The following is an 18,201-nucleotide window of genomic DNA, read 5'->3' as shown; positions in this document are numbered from 1 at the left end:
AAGCCTATTCCATCGCTCTCAGTTTACATTACCGTAAACGACAATTCGCCATCCGCCCAGTTCCACCTATTCTTTGTTAATTAGATAACATCTCATAGCGAAACAACTGATATCGAATCCAAGTCCTTTCGAAGAAGCATCAGCACATCTAACACACAAGCCGCATACGCCAACCATGATAAAAGCCAACTCCATTTTTCTATGCCTGCGCATTTTGCCACCCTTATCTCCATCACCGGTGCCAATTGGACTTGGGTGGGCGGGCAAGTACTACATTCACGCGACGCAGGTCCGTTCGCCGGGATAATTGGCATCTATTCTGTTTGTCAATCTGCCATTTTTCCCCTCGCCTTTTTATCCGTCAAGAGCCAAACAAACAAATAACTAACAGATTGGAACTTCCTTTCTTTCTCTTTTTCCGAAAATTAAAGAAGCTTGGAAGGCTCAGGAGTATGGAGCCTGATCGCTCTCTGCTTAGCTTGTAAGCTCCATCGGTAATGACCGCGTTCACGCCGCTGCCTTCATCACCGTCGATTTGCTCTTGGGCACGTTGGCTGTCGTGGGAGGCGTGTGGGCCGCCACCTCCACCTATTCCGTCGTGAACTGGATAAGATGCGGGGGAGTGCGGTACGGATCCATGTGCAAAGATCCCTGGGAGAGAAGTGCTGTGATCTTGCGATTCTTCGGGGCTGCGTTTTGCTTCATGAACGTGTGGGTTTCCCTTTTCTATTTTTCACTTCCCTTTTTGCCCCTTTCTTTAGGGGGGAAATGCATCATTTCGCATCTTCTGATTGATCTCCCCCTGTTATTTTCTTTTCTTTCTCCGTAGATAAAAATATTCCTAGGAAGGTGGGAAAAGGAAGGGCTATCTTTTCCTAAGACTTTGCGTGGTTAACGAGCTGACCCCTTCCCCTGAAAATGAACCGATCTCGTTTCTACCTGCAAAAGCATGCCACCAGCGGCGGAAGGGGTAAAATCCACGGCGGCGATATCGAGCTTATTAAAGGATAATTTAAGCGTGACCAGACAGGCCATCAAATTGTTGGAATGCAACGTATCATCCGCTGGCGATGATGCTTGCAATTCCTGGCTGTCGCGAAACTTCAACAACCACCTCTGATTGAAAGGGCGTCAATAGAGTGGCCCTGCAACTTAAAAGAAAGAAATAAAACACAGCTGATTGATATTTGGGCTACTTTCGTATCTTTCTGTCTGATTAATGTTTAATAATAATATACACATGTGAAGATTAACGTCTGATACTTAATCAAATCAATCTCACTGATAGTTTCGTACTGATTGTGTTTAAGTTACAATATAAAACATGTAAAATCATCAAGCGTAATGCGACTGCTGAGATGAAGATGTTCATGAACTTTTAGATGCAAAGATATTGCTCATTAAGCTGATATGAATGCTGTTAGATAGAAAAAAAAATTAAATAATGAGAAGAGAAAGAAGAATGACTTAAAATGACAGTTCCTTGATAAATGACACAAGCCGAAGCTCTTAGAAATACAAGGTCAACTTTTCAAATATTTTATTTATTACCCCTTAACTACTCCCGTCGCCTGAGATTTAAAGTACAACAGACTTTTGGAACATAGAACAAACCAAGCGGCCATGCAGGAATGTACTGTCTTCAAGCATGGGTCAGTTGAGAGTGTAATGTGCAGCTTCAAGATAAACAGTCCTCATCTTGATCAATCAGTTTACCTTCTATCATGAGAGACAATGATTCCGGACTATATAATTCCGAATTACGTACTTTGAACTACGTAATTCTCTTCATAGCACAATGCAATCGAAACACTTTATTCAAAAAAAAAAAAAAAGAGGGGGGGGGGGGGGGGGGGAGGAAAAATGAAGTATAACTTGCATTTCTAGCCATGCAAACAGTAATGAAAACGAGGTAAGGGCTAGTAAATATGCTAGACAGACAAATCTTAAGGAAGTGAACATACATTCAATGCTGAGTTGCAAGGAAAGTGAGGGAGAGAGAAAATTGAAAGAGAAGATATTACATGATGTCATTCTCATGGTCAATAAGCACCTGCCATTTATTCTACTGGTTTAGGGACGTTATTATCATTATCGACTGTGAAATCACGGAAGACCGTAGGCGGGAGTCATGTCATTAATTTATAAAAAACAGTGTCCGACACGAGAGAGCATGCGATTTAAATAAGATAGCCGATGGCTCCATCCAGATCCCCACCAGCAGCTTCAAGAGCTTGTAGTGCTTCTTCTCGCGTGAAGCCAAGATCCGTTATCTTGGAAATTGACTCAGCGGGCCATCGCGATGCCGGCAATTGCTGGTTGGACGCATAAATGTTCCGATTATTGAAGGAGGTGGAGGACGGCCCAGCAGAGGAAGCAGAGTGAATGTTTATTTTTGGTGTGGAAGCAGGAGAGGTTGGGGAATTTGCTGCCTTGAAGTGGGACTGTGGAGTGGAGGATGAAGGCGGGTTAGCCGGATGGGTGACAGCGCCTGACCGGGCACCTACAATGGCACCATCACGTCCATGCACCTGTGGCTCATCTTCGGGTTCATCGTGCTTGGGAATATCGGCTTCGTTGAGGAAGGGCACGGTCTGGCCTGCGATCCTTAAAACGTTATCTTGCAGATCAATGCAGGCTTGGTGTCGTTTAAGCATATCGAGCCCAAGAAGAAGATCGATGTGTTTGCCGTCCATCACAGTAAACGAACAGGAAAGGAAAATATCTCCGATTTTAATCTGGGCGGAGTGTACTCGTCCGAGGATATCAGCTGTCCCAACGCCTTTAGCAATGCCACCATAGCGACGGTCTATTAAGCGCATGATGTTGCATGCAGAGGCGCATTCTGGTGACATTATTGTGACTTGCGCACCCGAGTCGACAAAAGCTTTTACCCGCTGGCCGTTCACTTCAACAGGTATATACAGCATGCTTACCCGACCAAAAGCTAGAATGAGCTGTCAGTAACCACACGACACCAGACGAAAGGATAAAAACAATCTTAGCAATACCACTCACCTTCAGGCGTGTGCTCCATCGCCGCTTGTAGATTCTCCAAAACTGCATTTTGGCGAATAATTTCTTCAATCTCTCTCTGCGCATCCACGTTAAATGGATCCGCATTTAAAATTGCAATTTTTGCTTCCTTCGCAGCGATTGCCTCTGCCTCTTGCCGTTGTTGCGCGAGCAGCACTTCACGGAACTGTTGCGCATTCCCTGCTGCTTCTGCTAGTGCTGGATTTTGTCTTCGCACCCCCTCCAGCACTCTTGGATCACCTAGCATATGCAGCCGCAATGTCTCTGGATCTGGCATAGATCCCTGTCTGGTGGTGGCTTGTTCGTTATCTGAACTTGTATTTCCTCCCGCTAACCGCCGTATGCTGTTGTGCTGTTGCTGTTGCTGTGGGCGTGGTGGTTGAGTTAGAATCTGCATGGCAAGCATGTCTCCCTCCGTAATCTTGGCTTGTGCCAATGTCTGAGAATCGCTTGCTAAGAGCCGGTTATTGAAGAAAAGACGTAATGCGGAAGGAGTTACGTTAATATCGCTTTGTATGACGGCTTTGAGATCTGCGACAGTCATGTCATCTCCAACATCGAGGGATATGAGATCGGAGTCGACTTGCAGGTCCGACGCGACAACGGATACGGATATTTTCCTACAGAGTAGATGTCAGACGCGAAACTAGCAAGCAAAATTTTTTCCGAGTTCCGTTTCCAGGATAAAACAATCTTACATTGTTAATGAGGGGGGGGGGGCCCTTTTGGGCCGGACGATCGATTCGTTGTCAGATAGAGCAGGCTGCAGCGTTCTAAGGTTGGAGTAGGGGGAGGAAGGAAATTCCTAGGTTGGAATATCTAGTCTAAGGGTGAGAAAGCAGATGTCCAGAGAGAGCGGCAAATAATGGGCTGTTTGAACTGAAGTGTCTCAAGCCGGTCCCAGAGAGTAAAGGAGGTATGGCGAGGGCAAAGTTGTGGTGTGGAGAGGCAAGATGATGGCGGAGCAACAACACGGCCGCTTCAACGATTTCTTGTTATAGCTAGGGCAGAGACCACACAGATACAGCTGGTCGAGCAAAGGGAGACTGAAGCAGAGAGATATTAGATATGTAAGTAAAAAATAAAAAATAAAATAAAAAAAGGAAAAATAAAAAAAAAGAGGAATCAATCCGGAATCTGAAGGGGATCGGGAAAGAAGAACAGAGAAGTTGGGCGAAGTGAGAGACCGGGAGGCTTACTAACACAGCCAATGGCGATACCCATCTATTTTAACATCGCTCAGCACAAGAACAAGGAGAAGCGCAACCCAATACAACTTACCTAGGTATGTGCTGTACGGAGCTCTACTTACAGGAGTTCTCGCTCATCGTCATCCTCACTGCTGTTTTTGCGGTGCAGTCCTAAGCAGGATAATGATTCCCGTCCCTTATGTTGACGCCGCCACGTTATCCCTTTCTGCCTGCAACGTGCTGGTTACAACACAGGTGATCTCCCTTTGTCCACGGTAACCCTTTTATCAGCTAGTCAATGATGAGGGGGAAGAGAATCGTCGTGGAAGAGTCGCAGATGTCTCAGCACCAGCGTCACCCTCGCTCACCGTGGAGATAGATCCTCCAACTCTGAATCATCGCGACCTCGTGAATGAAATTACAGTGATAGACCCACCTGCCTACCTGTCGCGATAATATCGCACCATGATTCACCAAACCAGCTTCCGAGGAGAACACATCAAGTGGCTGGCCGTTGGGATTATCCAGGTTGTTGTTGCTTCTCATGCATGAATGTTACTGCAGCTCTGTTCAGCCATTTTTGCAGGAACCGCGTTTCTCTGTCGACCATAGCTGAGATGGAGGGTTTATACTAGGGTTTCCGCGGTGTGTTCACTTTACAATGATTTGATGACTCCGGGCAATTGTTCCGCCAAAAGCTACACCTGCTCTTATACTAGAGCCAGCATCAATTTGGGATCGATCAAGTTCTACAGAGTAATTACAGCTTCTAGTTCAGGTTGCCAGGTTCTTCTTGAAGGCGACACGAATTGCCGGCAGTTAGCACCGGGAAAGGAAATGAACGATGTGAACACACACCGAAGCTACTCGTTAACAGTAGTCTGTTTGTCATTTGGCCAGCGAATTTACCACAAATTTTAACTAGTTAGTTTTATTGACCTTCGCTCTATCCCCACGACCATGACATTTTAAATACAATCGATATAACGCCCAATCCTCATTGGAGGATACTCTATTCTTTTTGTGGTTGTATGCGGCTCGCACCTGACAGTAATCCCAAATCCGTGAAACATATGCATGTTTTTCTCTTTTTCTCCAATGAAATTACCATTCTATGTTGTGGGGCCGGTTGGAGATAGGGGGATGAATGCGAGACGACCATGTCTCCTTGATCAACAACTAATTCAACAAATATCTGGCATGGATCTTGACTCCCCGCCGAAATTGTATCTGGACAACTGAGTGAGAAGAAGATGAGCCTGATTTGGTTAGGCGAGAGAATATAACCTGAGTGTTTTTCCATAAAACAAACAAGGTGGTTAACTACCTTGATCATTCGAAGGAGAGAATCTACTGGCAGATTTGAGCCCCGTTGTGACGTCCGTCACCTTGAATTACCATATTAAGAGATTTAATTTGCTTGTCTAGACTAAACATAAAAATGCCGAGTAGGATATGAGCAAGATGTCGAAAATAGTTATAAATCCACTTTATCTGAATGATAATGTACTCCCTGTGTATGTATCCCCGAACATCGAATCTCTTGAATATTAAGGCATGGAGGGTGATTACCCCGCCAATGCAGGAACAAAATAAGTGTCACATCAGCGTGACTCCGAAGTGACTTTCACTCCATCAATAGTAATACTGTGTCTCGAGGTACCCTTGAAGTACCACACATTCGTTGTCTATGCCCATGTTCAACCCAACCAACCCCGCAATCTTTCAAAAAAAAAAAAAAAAAAAAAAAAAAAACCTTCCATTTTCCCTTCAAGAGCTCAAGAGATTCCGCATCCTCAAAATCCAGAGAAATCGCCAGATAAAATGTACTCTTATGCAACCCGCCCCCAAGGCCAAAGAAACCACGACGAACCACGACTTATCTGTCCGCTCGCCTGCTCTTGAATAGATAGTCGATTTGAATTGCAACAGAATTTCTTCTCTATCAACGACCAGAGTGAATAAATAAAAATAAATAAGCAAATTACTTTACATACGTATGCACCTACGTTAACAAAAAGCAAACAGGCGACAATGCCCATTTTTGTAGTCGTTTTGGGTTGCAAAGTTGCCCCTCACTCCAATAAACCTACGAACTTGGCACTGTAGCAACTGGCTCCCAACTTAACAATCACCAACGCCTGCATCACACCTGTGATGCCTATATGAAGGCAAGACCAGACTCAACCCTGCAAAGTAAGGAAAAGCCCCATCTCCTTCACAAAGATTCTGCGACTACCAGACAGTGGAGCCCTGTCCGAGAGCTGGTTGATCATTTAAATCATTTATGCATAACTATTGAAAAAGAGGTGTTCTTCGTGAAAGTTGAAAACTCTGCCCATCCCACGAATCCTTTGTCTGTCATCGCGGGACACTGTTTATCTGTCTTTCCCTTCCACCCTCCCTGTGTGTGAACATATCTCCTCCCAGTGTTTTTGTACCTCAGAATCGCAGGAATCCCTCCCCAGAAGCAAAACTACACAAATCTCGATTTGATGCGCTAATTAATCTAGATATCATCATAGGCGGAATCCGCGCAGCTCTCTCCCGTCCCCCCTCACCCCCCAACATCCTTTCCATCCTTCACCGGTCAAGATATCAGATATGTCAGAAAACGGTATGGCAGTGTTTAATCCATCAGTTACGGTAAAAATAATAAGAATAAGAATAATAACGGCTCCCCTGGAGTCATCATTTCCCCCCCGCTCCGCAGATTCCACAGATCCCTCACGATCCAAATTACATCCTCTACCCCTCACGGAACAGTCGAGACTTGCTGAGCGTTCCAAGCTAGCACAGGCAGATAGCATCGTGACTAACGAATTGGAGCTGGAAGGGGACGACATTGATGATGACGAGGACGGGTTTGTCGAAGTCGACCACGACGACGTTGCTGACTATGGATGGTACTTCCGGCGCCCACCACCGACGAAGCCTACGCAGCTAGATCAACTACATCCATTCGTCCAGCTGCTGTCTTTATCAAATGTGAATGATTGTCTGGCGGTCGAGGCGGCGTTTCCGGAGCATCAGAGGTGTACGGAGGAAAAGGTAATTTATTTCGCCGTTTTTGTATTCTTTTTTATCCACGAGCAAGGAGGATGTGACAAAAGTCGCCGGGTTATTTTTATTTTTTATTTTATTTTATTTATTTTAGTTTTTATTTTTAATTTGTTTTTTGTTTTCCCTGAATTATATCTAATGTGCATATCACAGATACTATATCGTTTAACCAAATGCCCCGAACTATCCCTGGGCATCTTCTCCCTTCCCCCACGGGAGCCCGGCCAACCTAAACCACAACCAACGCTCGTCGCCCACATTCTAGCCACAAGAACCCCAGCACTATGCGTAACCGATGCCTCCATAGGTATCCCGCCAAACTGGCAAGACAAAACCACCTCCACCTCCACACTCGAAGCTGACAACGGGTCAGAACCTCTCGGCCACCAGGAACAAGGATCCACGATCGCAGTGCACTCCCTCGCAGTCCTGCCGGAGCACCAGGGTAAGCGTCTGGGATCAACTCTTATGAAATCGTATATCCAGCGGATCAAGGATGCCGCTATTGCTAACCGTATTGCGCTCCTGGCGCATGACCACCTGATACCGTTTTACACCAGTTTGGGGTTTGAGAATCGGGGTTTGAGTGACTGCACGTTTGGGGGTGGGGGATGGTATAGCATGGTATGCATACTCTACATACCCATATCTACACATCAACCGCATGAATTTCAACACTAATCAACTATTGGTGACGAAATGTAGGTTCTAGAGTTCTCAGACGCGGGAGTTTGAGCTATGCAAAAGCCCCAGCAAACCAATTTCAGTTTTTCGGTGTTTCTGTGGAATGTTGCAATGCCTTATTTATTCTATATTTATCTTTCGTGATTATTTTCCCTTCTTCCTATCATTTTAACCCACCCACCCACTTTTCTGTTCTTTTATTTCTACCTTTTCCTTTTCCTTTTCCTTCCTTTTTCCTTCTTTTTTCCGGGGGTTTGGCTTGGCTTGGCCTCATGCTGTACTATTTATTCACTCAGCACAAGTATGGGCATGAACCTGAGCATTCCACATGACTTTTCGTCTTAATGGTCGGTTAGATTGGAAGAAATCGGAGTGGTAAGCGCAGTCAGAAGGGTTGCATGATATGCTATTTGCCGTCGACATTGGCCTGGACATCGGCAGAAAGGCTGATTGTCCTCGTCCGCGGTCCGTTTGACTATTGCTGTTTCCTTCACCTAGTGTCAATCCACGTGGGAACTCTGTTTTCGAAGAATAATTTATTCCCTCCCCCCCTCTTTTTATTTGATTTGCCCCCTTGTCAACAGGAATTTTGACGCGGCTAAGAGAGATAATGGTAGGGCTTTTTTATATCTGGTTTTAAACACGGAATAATGACAGTATAGGGATGGGCGGATGTTAGTATGTAAGGCTGTTCTTGTGCACTGCTGTCATGTTTTCATTATTTCTTATTGTATATAGGGTGCTCTATTCGGAGACTTATTATCTATTTATACACAGCATCAAGTGCCCGGAACAACTGGTCTACGATCCTTTGTCTACTCTTGGTTTGATATTACGGTTGTAGGAAGGAGGGGGGAACCAGCAGCTGTCAGGGTGGAGGATATGAAGACCTAATTTTGGCATAAGGCTGTTGGAATGACTCCCTAGAACAAGTAATCAATGGGTTAATATCATATAACTAACTTATTGTGGCCGGTTGCAATGGGGCATGCATCTGCAGCTGATAAGCTGATAGGCTAAACCTTCCCTTCTGCTTCTCCCCACCGCCTCGGGAAAAACTTCCATTGCAGGTCACCCATTTCCAACCAACTAAACACTTTTTTATGTTTTTTCTGGAATTTTGCTGCAGAAGACGACAACGACGGCGAGGAAAGACAACGACTGTGAGGCACCCGCTTTGCATCCATTTATCTCATCGAGTTCCCTCTGTCTTCTCATCCGCCTCCTCCTTATTGCTTTTCTTTGAGCAGGCATCATGAAAACGACTTGGAAAGAGGTATGTCTGACCCATTAAATCCGTGGATCTTATTTATCAATTCCTATCCGGCTTATTTTTGCGGAATTGGACTTGTTGTGGAGAATACGAATTTTTGGTGGCTGACTTGATAAATTCTACCTCTCTTCTTTTGCTGTCAATAGATTCAGCCTGTGCCCTCGAGCCAGGAGTTCCTGGATATCGTTCTTAGTCGGACACAGAGGCGGTTGCCCACACAGATTCGGGCTGGGTTTAAGATTAGTCGGATCAGAGGTGGGTTGTTATTTTCCATATATGTTCCTTTCAGGAGTCTCCTATTTGATAGGGGATTGGTGGATAGACCAGTATATTAGTTGACAAAAGAGAAGCTATCGCTTTGGATGCAAGCTGGTGGTCGTTGGAAAATAAATTATGCAAGCTGACATGCTTCACGACTTCTGCAGCCTTTTATACCAGAAAAGTCAAGTTCACATCAGAGACCTTTTGCGAGAAATTCCAAGCGATACTGGAAGGATTCCCTAGACTGCAGGATATTCATCCATTTCGTGAGTTGGGCCCAGTTTTCCTGTGCTCGGAGAAGAGGTGTGATTTCTCAAGTGATCATCTACTGACTTGAACCTTTCTCTGCGTGTTTTAGACAAGGATTTGATGAATACGCTTTATGATGCTGACCATTTCCGTATTGCGCTCGGCCAGCTTGCCACTGCCAAACATTTGATAGAAACCGTTTCCCGGGACTATGTCCGCCTCATCAAATATGCCCAGTCACTATTCCAGTGCAAACAGCTCAAAAGAGCTGCTCTGGGTCGTATGGCGACGATATGTAGACGTTTGAAGGATCCGCTTGTCTATCTCGAACAGGTGCGGCAGCATCTTGGGCGTCTGCCCTCGATTGATCCCAATACCAGAACGCTCCTTATCTGTGGATATCCCAACGTTGGCAAGTCCAGCTTTCTGAGAAATATCACCAAGGCAGATGTTGACGTACAGCCGTATGCCTTCACTACCAAAAGCTTGTTCGTCGGGCATTTCGATTACAAGTACCTTCGCTTCCAGGCTATTGACACCCCTGGCATCTTGGACCACCCTCTTGAAGAGATGAATACGATTGAAATGCAGTCAATTACTGCTATTGCTCATTTGAGATCTGTGATTCTCTATTTCATGGACTTGTCGGAACAGTGTGGCTATTCAGTGACAGATCAAATTAAACTATTCAACAGCATTAAGCCGCTGTTTGCAAATAAGATCGTTTACGTGGTGGTTAATAAAATCGATGTAATGCGACCAGAAGATTTGGATGCATCGACCCAAGAAGAGCTCCAGTCTATCTTGAAACCGGCGGAAGTGGAGATGCTGCAGGTTTCGTGTGCAACTACAGAAGGAGTTACAGCCGTGAAGAATGCTGCTTGTGACAGACTTCTCGCAGAGAGAGTGGCCCAGAAGCTGAAAACGGGTACTAACAATGCAGGTACTCCGTCTGGAAGGCTGGGTGATCTTTTGGCTAGAATCCACGTTGCTCAACCCATTGGTGGAGCCACTTGCGAAGTCTTCATACCCGAAGCAGTCAAATCGCTGAAGAAATACAATAAGGGTGATCCTGAGAAACGCAAGCTTGCAAGGGACACGGAAGAAGAGAACGGGGGTGCGGGTGTATTTAACGTAGATTTGAAAGATAGCTACATGCTTGCGAATGACGAGTGGAAACACGACAAGATCCCTGAAGTATGGAATGGCAAGAACGTCTACGACTTTGTGGATCCTGACATTGAGGCGAAGCTAGCCGCGCTAGAAGAGGAGGAGGAGAAACTGGAGGCGGAGGGATACTATGATTCCGACGAGAGCGTCGAAGATGCAGAGGAGGCCGACATTCGCATGAAGGCTGACCTCATCCGCGAGAAGCAACAGTTGATCCGCAACGCGTCCAAGATGCGAAAATCCCTCAAGAACCGCGCACTTATCCCTCGCAGCGCGAAAGCTCGCAAACTCTCTGAAATGAATTCTCATCTGCAATCAATCGGTTACGACGCGCAGTCCGCGTCCAGCCGCGTCCAATCCCAATCCCAATCCCAATACCGTGGCCGGACGACCTCCCGAACCGGGGTCGAAGCGGCAGACGCTATGGAGATCGACGGTGGTGCTGCCAACACCTCTCGGCAGGAACTGCTGGAACGCGCCAAGAGCAGAGCTCGCAGCCAGGGGCCAACCAATCGTCTTGTCGACGGCATAACGGATATACAATCTCGAAGCAAGGCTGATAGGATAGCCAGGCTTGCACAGAAGAAGATGAATCGGATGGCGAGACAAGGTGAAGCAGATCGACATCAAACGGCTTCTTTGGCAAAGCATTTGGTGAGTGATATATTTGTTGAAGTTTTATTTCCCCCCCCCCTTGCCTCTGTTTAGCTATAATGCGGAACATATTGCTAACTGTGAACCCCTTCTTTTTCCCCGTTTTATAGTTCTCTGGGAAACGTGGAATCGGTAAGACTCAACGCCGCTGAGAGGGGCTGGACTCTGGCGTTCAATGATAGGATGAGATCCAGGTTTGGCATTGGAGTTCACGGATTATTTCATTTCATTTCATTTGTTTGTTTATGTTCTGTGTTTGATTTTATATTTTTTTCTTCCCGAGTGTAATCGCTGTCAATTTATTCTGGACTAGATAGATACCTTCGTTCTTGTAGTAATCTACATTCTCTGGCGGAACCTTCCAGTTCATCCCATGCGATATATCCCAAATATATCGTACCTAGGTCTCCACCGTCGATGTCAATATACTGTAAATATAATCCACCTTACCGTCCGCAGCTTCTTTTACTGTGCTCCAAAAGAAAACTCACGCCTCGTGTTGAAAAGAGTTCCTTTGTAGGTGTGGAGTGAGCTGAAGCTAAAAAATGATTGCTCCTTTTTTACTAGAAGATAAGCTTTAAATTTCCTGCTATTTAATTTTGGACGACGCCCTATAGGCTCTCGATCTATATATGTATATGTGAAAATGTTGTTCGGCTGTTGAGGACAGGGCTGGAATTGCTATCTACAGCGGTACGTCACTATTTTCATGGCAGCTGCGAAATATTCCATCGCAACGTGTGAATTTTAAGAACAAAGTAATGGCACCACGATCTCCATTATCTTAATCACTTTGACAACCAATCAAAGATATCGCGTCATCGTATGCCTTGATAATTGGATCGTATAAGCGGTTTGGGTCTTGCGGGGTACCAACAATAATTCCTCTGCCCCCATGCGGGAAAAGAATGTCTCACAGAGCTCTGCAAAGAGGTTTGGCACACTCAAATATTGGGGGAAACTCAGATAAAATATCCTCAAACCCATCTGCGCCCATGTCGCTTCGCTTAACTCTTGCGATCTCTTTGTAAGTATCGGTGTACCATTTTGTCAGTAAACTGGTGTTCGGTGGAGAATATTCAACTGTTAAGATGCGCTCAAATCCAACAAGCTCCAATGTTGCCTTGTTTGGCATTTGCATTTTTCTCATGGCTTCCGACGTACCACATTTCTAACATACTATCTCCCAACCAGCCATGTAACTGATACAACGCCCGCAATCGCTTTAGCTTGTCCTAACCATGACGGGCACATTGCCAGATAAGCACGTAGAAGAATGACTCCAGATCATGCCAGTAGGTATGGTCAATATTTAGCAGCACCTCAATTTCCATGAACTCCATTGTACCAGTGCGGTGCTGTGCACCACTTCGCCCACTATCAACTTCTTTGGCAAGATCCAGATCAATTAGCATGCCTGAGTGACCATCCGCCTTGTCTGGATCAGTTATTATTATGTTGTTCTCTGAAATATCCCGATAAAGAATGTTCCCATCCAGGTAAAGAGACCGGTGCGCCTTTATTGCATCGCGAAGTGCTGTGAGAAGCTCCAAGGGTGATCTGTAGTCATAGATCAGCCGGCCAGCCGGTGAGATCACAAGACACTGGAGGACACGATTGTCATAGAGTTCCTCATCATTCCTGTCAAAGAGGCTTGGTTTGTGTGCTGACTAAATGGAGAAAGCTAGTTCATTCTCCTCCTGGGTGTTCCTTGATGGTTGATTGATGGAATGTGATTGTTTAGACATCTGGACCCTCTTGCCCAGGTATCTGCGCTTCCTGGATGGTGACTTTTGACGGATATCTAAGTGACAGGCCTCGGTGAGCGTCTGAGATTGATGAAATGAGGAGGCTCTGCTGAGGGGTAAGATTTTAAAGTCATGGCACTTGTTGAAGGTCAGGCTGCAGCGCATGTCAGTGATACTAGTGATAGCATCATGGCCAATGATCCTGGCAACCCCCTGGACATTCTTCTGACCTGCCAGCTTGAAGAGTTCCGCCTCTGACTGCTGCTTGTCTGACACCCATGAGAATTTGGCTACACCCTCCACTTGTCCATCATTTGCAAGAAAACATGTGGTTCCGCGACACACAATGGCAATCTGACAGGAAAGCATTTCACCCAGCCGCACCTTCTTTTCCTCTGAGTACTCAGGCCCTTTGACAGTTATTGATTTGTTGCCATCTTCATCCCTAGCAATAAAGGTGTCCAGTCCCAGCTCCTCATCACTCATCATGGTGTAGCCCACAAGCACTTGAAAGAACTGTTTTGAGTCTGTATAGACATCAATGATGCCTGAGCTGTAGGGGCCTGAGCGGTCAAACACCCATGCCTCCATCTTGGTCCCACAGACAGTGAATGCATGAATGAACCGTCGGGTGGGCTGCGCAGCAAAGACCTCATGCACACAGCGGCTGATCTGCAGCAGTGTGGCTTTGGTCCTGATCTCCTCCTTAGATTTTTTGAGCTCACCAATCACCAGGATGTCTCTCCAGTTGTGTTTGTTTTGTGAGAGGCTCTCACCTCTAGCTTGCAAAAGAAGGTCAACTTGCTGTTCTGCCTTTGAACCAGTAAGATCTGCTTTGCTCATTGTGGTGTAGTAGATGCTGCGTGATTCTGAGAGGAGGATCAGGAAACTGGGCCCAATTACCATCACTGTCTGGGGCCAGTATGTGTTGACAGATAGCATCTGCTTTGCTGCTCCAGTTCTTCTTCTCAAAGTATTTGTCAAAGAAGCCCTCAATGTCTTGAAATGTGCAGTCATGTATCTCATCAAATATTCTTGAATCCACCAACTCACATGTCTGCTCGGAACCTTTCTGTGATGATGAGGTGGACTTGACTGGCGTGCTGTCAAAGGAGGGGGAGACGCTCACTGGAGGAGTTGTTTGAAGAATGTTGTCAATGAGACTAAATACAGGTGTCCACATGTCGATGTTCTATTTTTCAACACTCTGGAGTTCAATGTCTGGTGGCTTTTGAATGACTAGACATACCAGCAGGCGATACTCATCATATCTGAAGGTTCCTTTTGTCCTTTGGAGGCGCTCGACCAAGTGTGCTAGATCAGATGCCATATTTCCGTCACTCATCCGTGAGCGAAGGTTGTAAGCTGCATCCTCTCCCTGTAAAGCAGAGAGGAGTGCTGAAGTTGCTCCTCGATAGAGATGGTCAAGGCTACCAACAGCGCCATCATGGGAAATTAGGTGCAACTCATAGAGTTTTTCAGCTTCCTGAAGCACAACTTGTAATCTATGGACTGAGTCGGTAAGAGGATGGTTCTTGATAGTGTTGTGTTCTTCTTGTGAAGTCCCGCCATTTTGACAGTATAAAAGACCGTTAAGTTTGGTGCGAGGTTTAACTAGGAGTTGTAAAGGGAGAAAAGTTAAGATTGGTACACTAATTTTATGTGATGAATTAGAAGCAAACACTGGAAGAAAAATACAGAATTGTTAGGAAGTTATGATGTATGATATTTGCGAGAGAAGATACAGATGCTGGTATATAATTAAGGGAGCATTACAGTCAAAAGGGTTGATCCGGGCTTGGCTCTGATGCAGATCGGGGATGTTGGGGAACGGATAGAGCCGCCGAGCAAGGAACCGGGATCCTATTCGAACGCGACGGAACGGCAATAAGCGCGAACGAAAATAGGGGTAATTGAAACCGTATGTGGCCAGCTAAAACTAACCCATCGAGAAGAGACGCGTTCGGAATATCGTGAATCCCAAATTTATGCGTATTTGACCTTCTTGAACCTGGATGCGGTTGGATGATTTTTCCGTTCCTCAAAACGGGACGCTTCTTGTAGGCAGGCACCAGTCCCAGTCATGCACTTTCCTAGCTCCAAAGACCGCTAAACTACCCCATCCTCAAAAGCACAACTTCGCGTACTCCGTAGTTCCTCTCTACTCAAGTGCTCTGTTTACTCTGAATAGCTGCCCTTGAGTGGTTACTCTGTAATCAGTCACCCTTTTCATTCCTGCTAGTTAGTTACCGTCAGCGGAGCTTACACAAATTTTAAAAGGGGAAATCCCTAACAAACCTTAACTCGAACTCTAATATTATGTTATGGGCACACGTGAGACCCGTTGCCTGGCAACCGCCTAGCAGGATATGAGTATATCAGTATCATGTGCTCTTCACTTTCCACAGATATATGTCTAGAGCAAACTTTGGGTGAAAGGGGTGGTGTGAAAAAGGTTACTTGATAAAATCTGCAGAGTTTTCATGCAGAGAAAACATGAAATTTTCACACAATGAGCTAGTGAAATTGTAACGGGCTAGTCGCTGAGAACAGCTGATAACTAACGCGTATGAAAACAGAAAGGAATCATTAAAGAAGGAGAAAGAAAGCCAGATCATGTAGGGATCAGGCTTCCGTTATAAAGGGCAGAGCTTCAGGAGTAAGGGGCTTTATACGAGGATGATCGAGGCACCGCCTCGGTCGTATACGAATAAGGTGGAGGCGCTGCCTTGATAGCGCCGCTCCGATAGCGCTGCTTTGATCGTACAAAGGCAGAGCCTGAGTGTCATGAGGGTTAGGACATAGCCCTTTATAGAGATCTCTTAATGATTGTTGATATTATTGTCTGAAGACTCGATCTCCCTTCTATTCAATTTTCATACTATTTGAACGAAACAGTGTGAGTTGATGATGAAAGTTCTTGATGATTGTTCACTTTTTGAAGAAAAGCATGTTTTCCTCAATCACACCTCCAATTGTTGTCTAAATCTTATGAAAATTTGAGAGACTGATCAGTTTCAACAAGAGCTTTTGAATGATGGTATTCTTGAATCAAATTCCGAAAAATTGGCTGAGTTTTTGAAAAACGCGTTGTTGGCCTTTTCCCCCCTTTATCCAAGTCATATTTTTGAAAAGACTATTGCTCTTGATGTACTGGATCTAATAGGCCATCCGTGTTAGCCATCACATTATCCTCATCATCATATGTTCCACCAACATGTCCATCAGTCCCTTCTCATGATGATGCATATGCAATGAATGTGGTGGATAGCTGTTCAGCTGTGCCATAGGACTGTGCCAGCATGCTTGCAAATGTTACTGAAAGATCTATGTGACATGAACAAGACTCCCAGCCATCAGGAACAAACTGATGATAGCGGCCTTTATTCATCATTCACACATGACACAGTTGGATTCAATCAAGTGCAGTAGAAAAGGTATGCTTCATCAAGTTTCCCTGTTGCACAATCAGCTTGCTACAATAGAGATAATGAGATTTAGAATGAATGCATGTTTGATGCAGAGCACTTACTAAACAGTCCTGGAAGCCAAGAACTATCTCCTCCTCCTCATCCAAAAGCCATTTTTGCTCATCAGTGACTGGAATGTTGTAGGTCTCTGCTCAACCAAAGTCTATCTTTCTGAATCATTTTTGGCAATCATCATGTTCCTAGGTTTTGGACCCCTGTACTCTGATCAACATGAGCAACTGAATATGGTGTACTCCTGCCCCATGAATCTCCTGTAGGTCTTTGATAAAGTTGTCCATTCATTTCCGTGGGTAGTTGTGCAGATGAATCATCTCAAGATTCAGTATGTACTGCAGAAAAATAGCACTGGGAAGGCATTTATCTCAAAGGAATATTTTCAGGTAAGATTGGCACAAGTTGCCGGTTGAACTTCTTCATCATTCCAAAGAAGTGAGGAATGACTCCATGTCCACACAGTCCTCACTCCTTTAGTCACTGATAGGCCGCGGACTCAAGGACATGGATATCCAACTCACAATTTTTGGGCTTGTCGGGGCCCTTGACCATGATGCTGTTACCATCAGCATCAGCACGCAGCAATCCTCAAAGGATCGTACTACCACCTTCATGACACATATCTGGCTATCTGGCCACGAACCATGACAAGGAATATCACGGAATAAATCAGAGGCAAAAAGCTTTGCCTTGAAAATAATTTCGGAAGGTTTGGTATTGTCAAGCTCCATCATTACCTGGATCCTCTCGAAGGCCAGAGCGAAAGATCCTTGATATCATGTGACCTGTCAAGCTGCTGGTTCTCAGCGCTAATCCTGAATAGGTCTCGCCCCGTTCCTCCACTGCTGAGCTCTTCCCTTCAACCCCAGAAGAAGCGGCCCAACGTCGTCAGGCAACCGGTGCGATGGTCGCTCTATCTCTACAGCATCACGCGGCATCGCCATCGCCATCGCCGTCGCCATCGCCATCTCTTCAACCTCTCTCTCACTCTCACACCCACCCCTAATCCCACGCCTACTAGTACTTACGCTTCTTCTCTCTGCGTAATCCAGTTCCTAGTCTTCTACTGTACTTTCACTTATTATCATTATATTCATTGCTTTCCAGACCTACAACCTTGAGATTGCTACCCATCAACTATCAAGGACCTTCTCCTCAACGTTTCCCCCAGCCCCCGCCTCCACCCTCCCCATACCTCTTCGCCTTCATTGTATTGCCGCCATGCAGTTAAGAGCAGCTTCCATCCTCGTCCTCCTTTGGCCCTCTTTGGCTATGGGAGTCCCGTCTCTCCAACTTTTCGGTCAACCCCAAATACCGTTTACCCCCGCTTCCGCAGACTTGATGGTCCCAGGACAAAATCCGTTCAGCTTCTGTTCCATGCCTTCGTT

The 18,201-nt window shown here is 45.6% G+C and overlaps 5 protein-coding genes across 5 annotated transcripts; 2 read left to right on the top strand and 3 right to left on the bottom strand.

Annotated features, from left to right (window-relative positions):
- Positions 1-2,180: 2,180 nt before the first annotated feature.
- On the bottom strand, positions 2,181-3,580 carry PADG_03180 (uncharacterized protein; the record flags this gene model as incomplete). Its single annotated transcript, XM_010760467.1, has 2 exons — positions 2,181-2,947; positions 3,019-3,580. The coding sequence occupies 2 exons, from the start codon at positions 3,578-3,580 to the stop codon at positions 2,181-2,183; spliced, it is 1,329 nt and encodes a 442-aa protein (XP_010758769.1).
- Positions 3,581-6,830: 3,250 nt separating this feature from the next.
- On the top strand, positions 6,831-7,970 carry PADG_03179 (polyamine acetyltransferase; the record flags this gene model as incomplete). The annotated part of the gene is made up of 2 exons (XM_010759992.1): positions 6,831-7,277; positions 7,443-7,970. 2 exons carry the CDS (start codon positions 6,831-6,833, stop codon positions 7,968-7,970), a joined length of 975 nt encoding a protein of 324 aa, XP_010758294.1.
- A 1,258-nt stretch (positions 7,971-9,228) lies between these two features.
- Positions 9,229-11,732, top strand: PADG_03178 (uncharacterized protein; the record flags this gene model as incomplete). The annotated part of the gene is made up of 5 exons (XM_010760466.1): positions 9,229-9,249; positions 9,393-9,501; positions 9,672-9,773; positions 9,866-11,580; positions 11,691-11,732. The coding sequence occupies 5 exons, from the start codon at positions 9,229-9,231 to the stop codon at positions 11,730-11,732; spliced, it is 1,989 nt and encodes a 662-aa protein (XP_010758768.1).
- A 632-nt stretch (positions 11,733-12,364) lies between these two features.
- On the bottom strand, positions 12,365-12,730 carry PADG_11554 (uncharacterized protein; the record flags this gene model as incomplete). The annotated part of the gene is made up of 2 exons (XM_010760709.1): positions 12,365-12,467; positions 12,525-12,730. The coding sequence occupies 2 exons, from the start codon at positions 12,728-12,730 to the stop codon at positions 12,365-12,367; spliced, it is 309 nt and encodes a 102-aa protein (XP_010759011.1).
- Positions 12,731-12,815: 85 nt separating this feature from the next.
- On the bottom strand, positions 12,816-17,544 carry PADG_11553 (uncharacterized protein; the record flags this gene model as incomplete). Its single annotated transcript, XM_010760708.1, has 7 exons — positions 12,816-13,250; positions 13,335-14,236; positions 14,382-14,520; positions 14,578-14,942; positions 16,004-16,106; positions 17,335-17,369; positions 17,457-17,544. The coding sequence occupies 7 exons, from the start codon at positions 17,542-17,544 to the stop codon at positions 12,816-12,818; spliced, it is 2,067 nt and encodes a 688-aa protein (XP_010759010.1).
- Between the last annotated feature and the right edge of the window lie 657 nt (positions 17,545-18,201).

The sequence above is a fragment of the Paracoccidioides brasiliensis genome, assembly GCF_000150735.1.
Source record: "Paracoccidioides brasiliensis Pb18 unplaced genomic scaffold supercont2.3, whole genome shotgun sequence".
Taxonomy (NCBI): domain Eukaryota; kingdom Fungi; phylum Ascomycota; class Eurotiomycetes; order Onygenales; family Ajellomycetaceae; genus Paracoccidioides; species Paracoccidioides brasiliensis.
The sequence above is the reverse complement of the archived record's forward strand: the minus strand, read 5'-3'. Positions and strand labels throughout refer to the sequence as shown.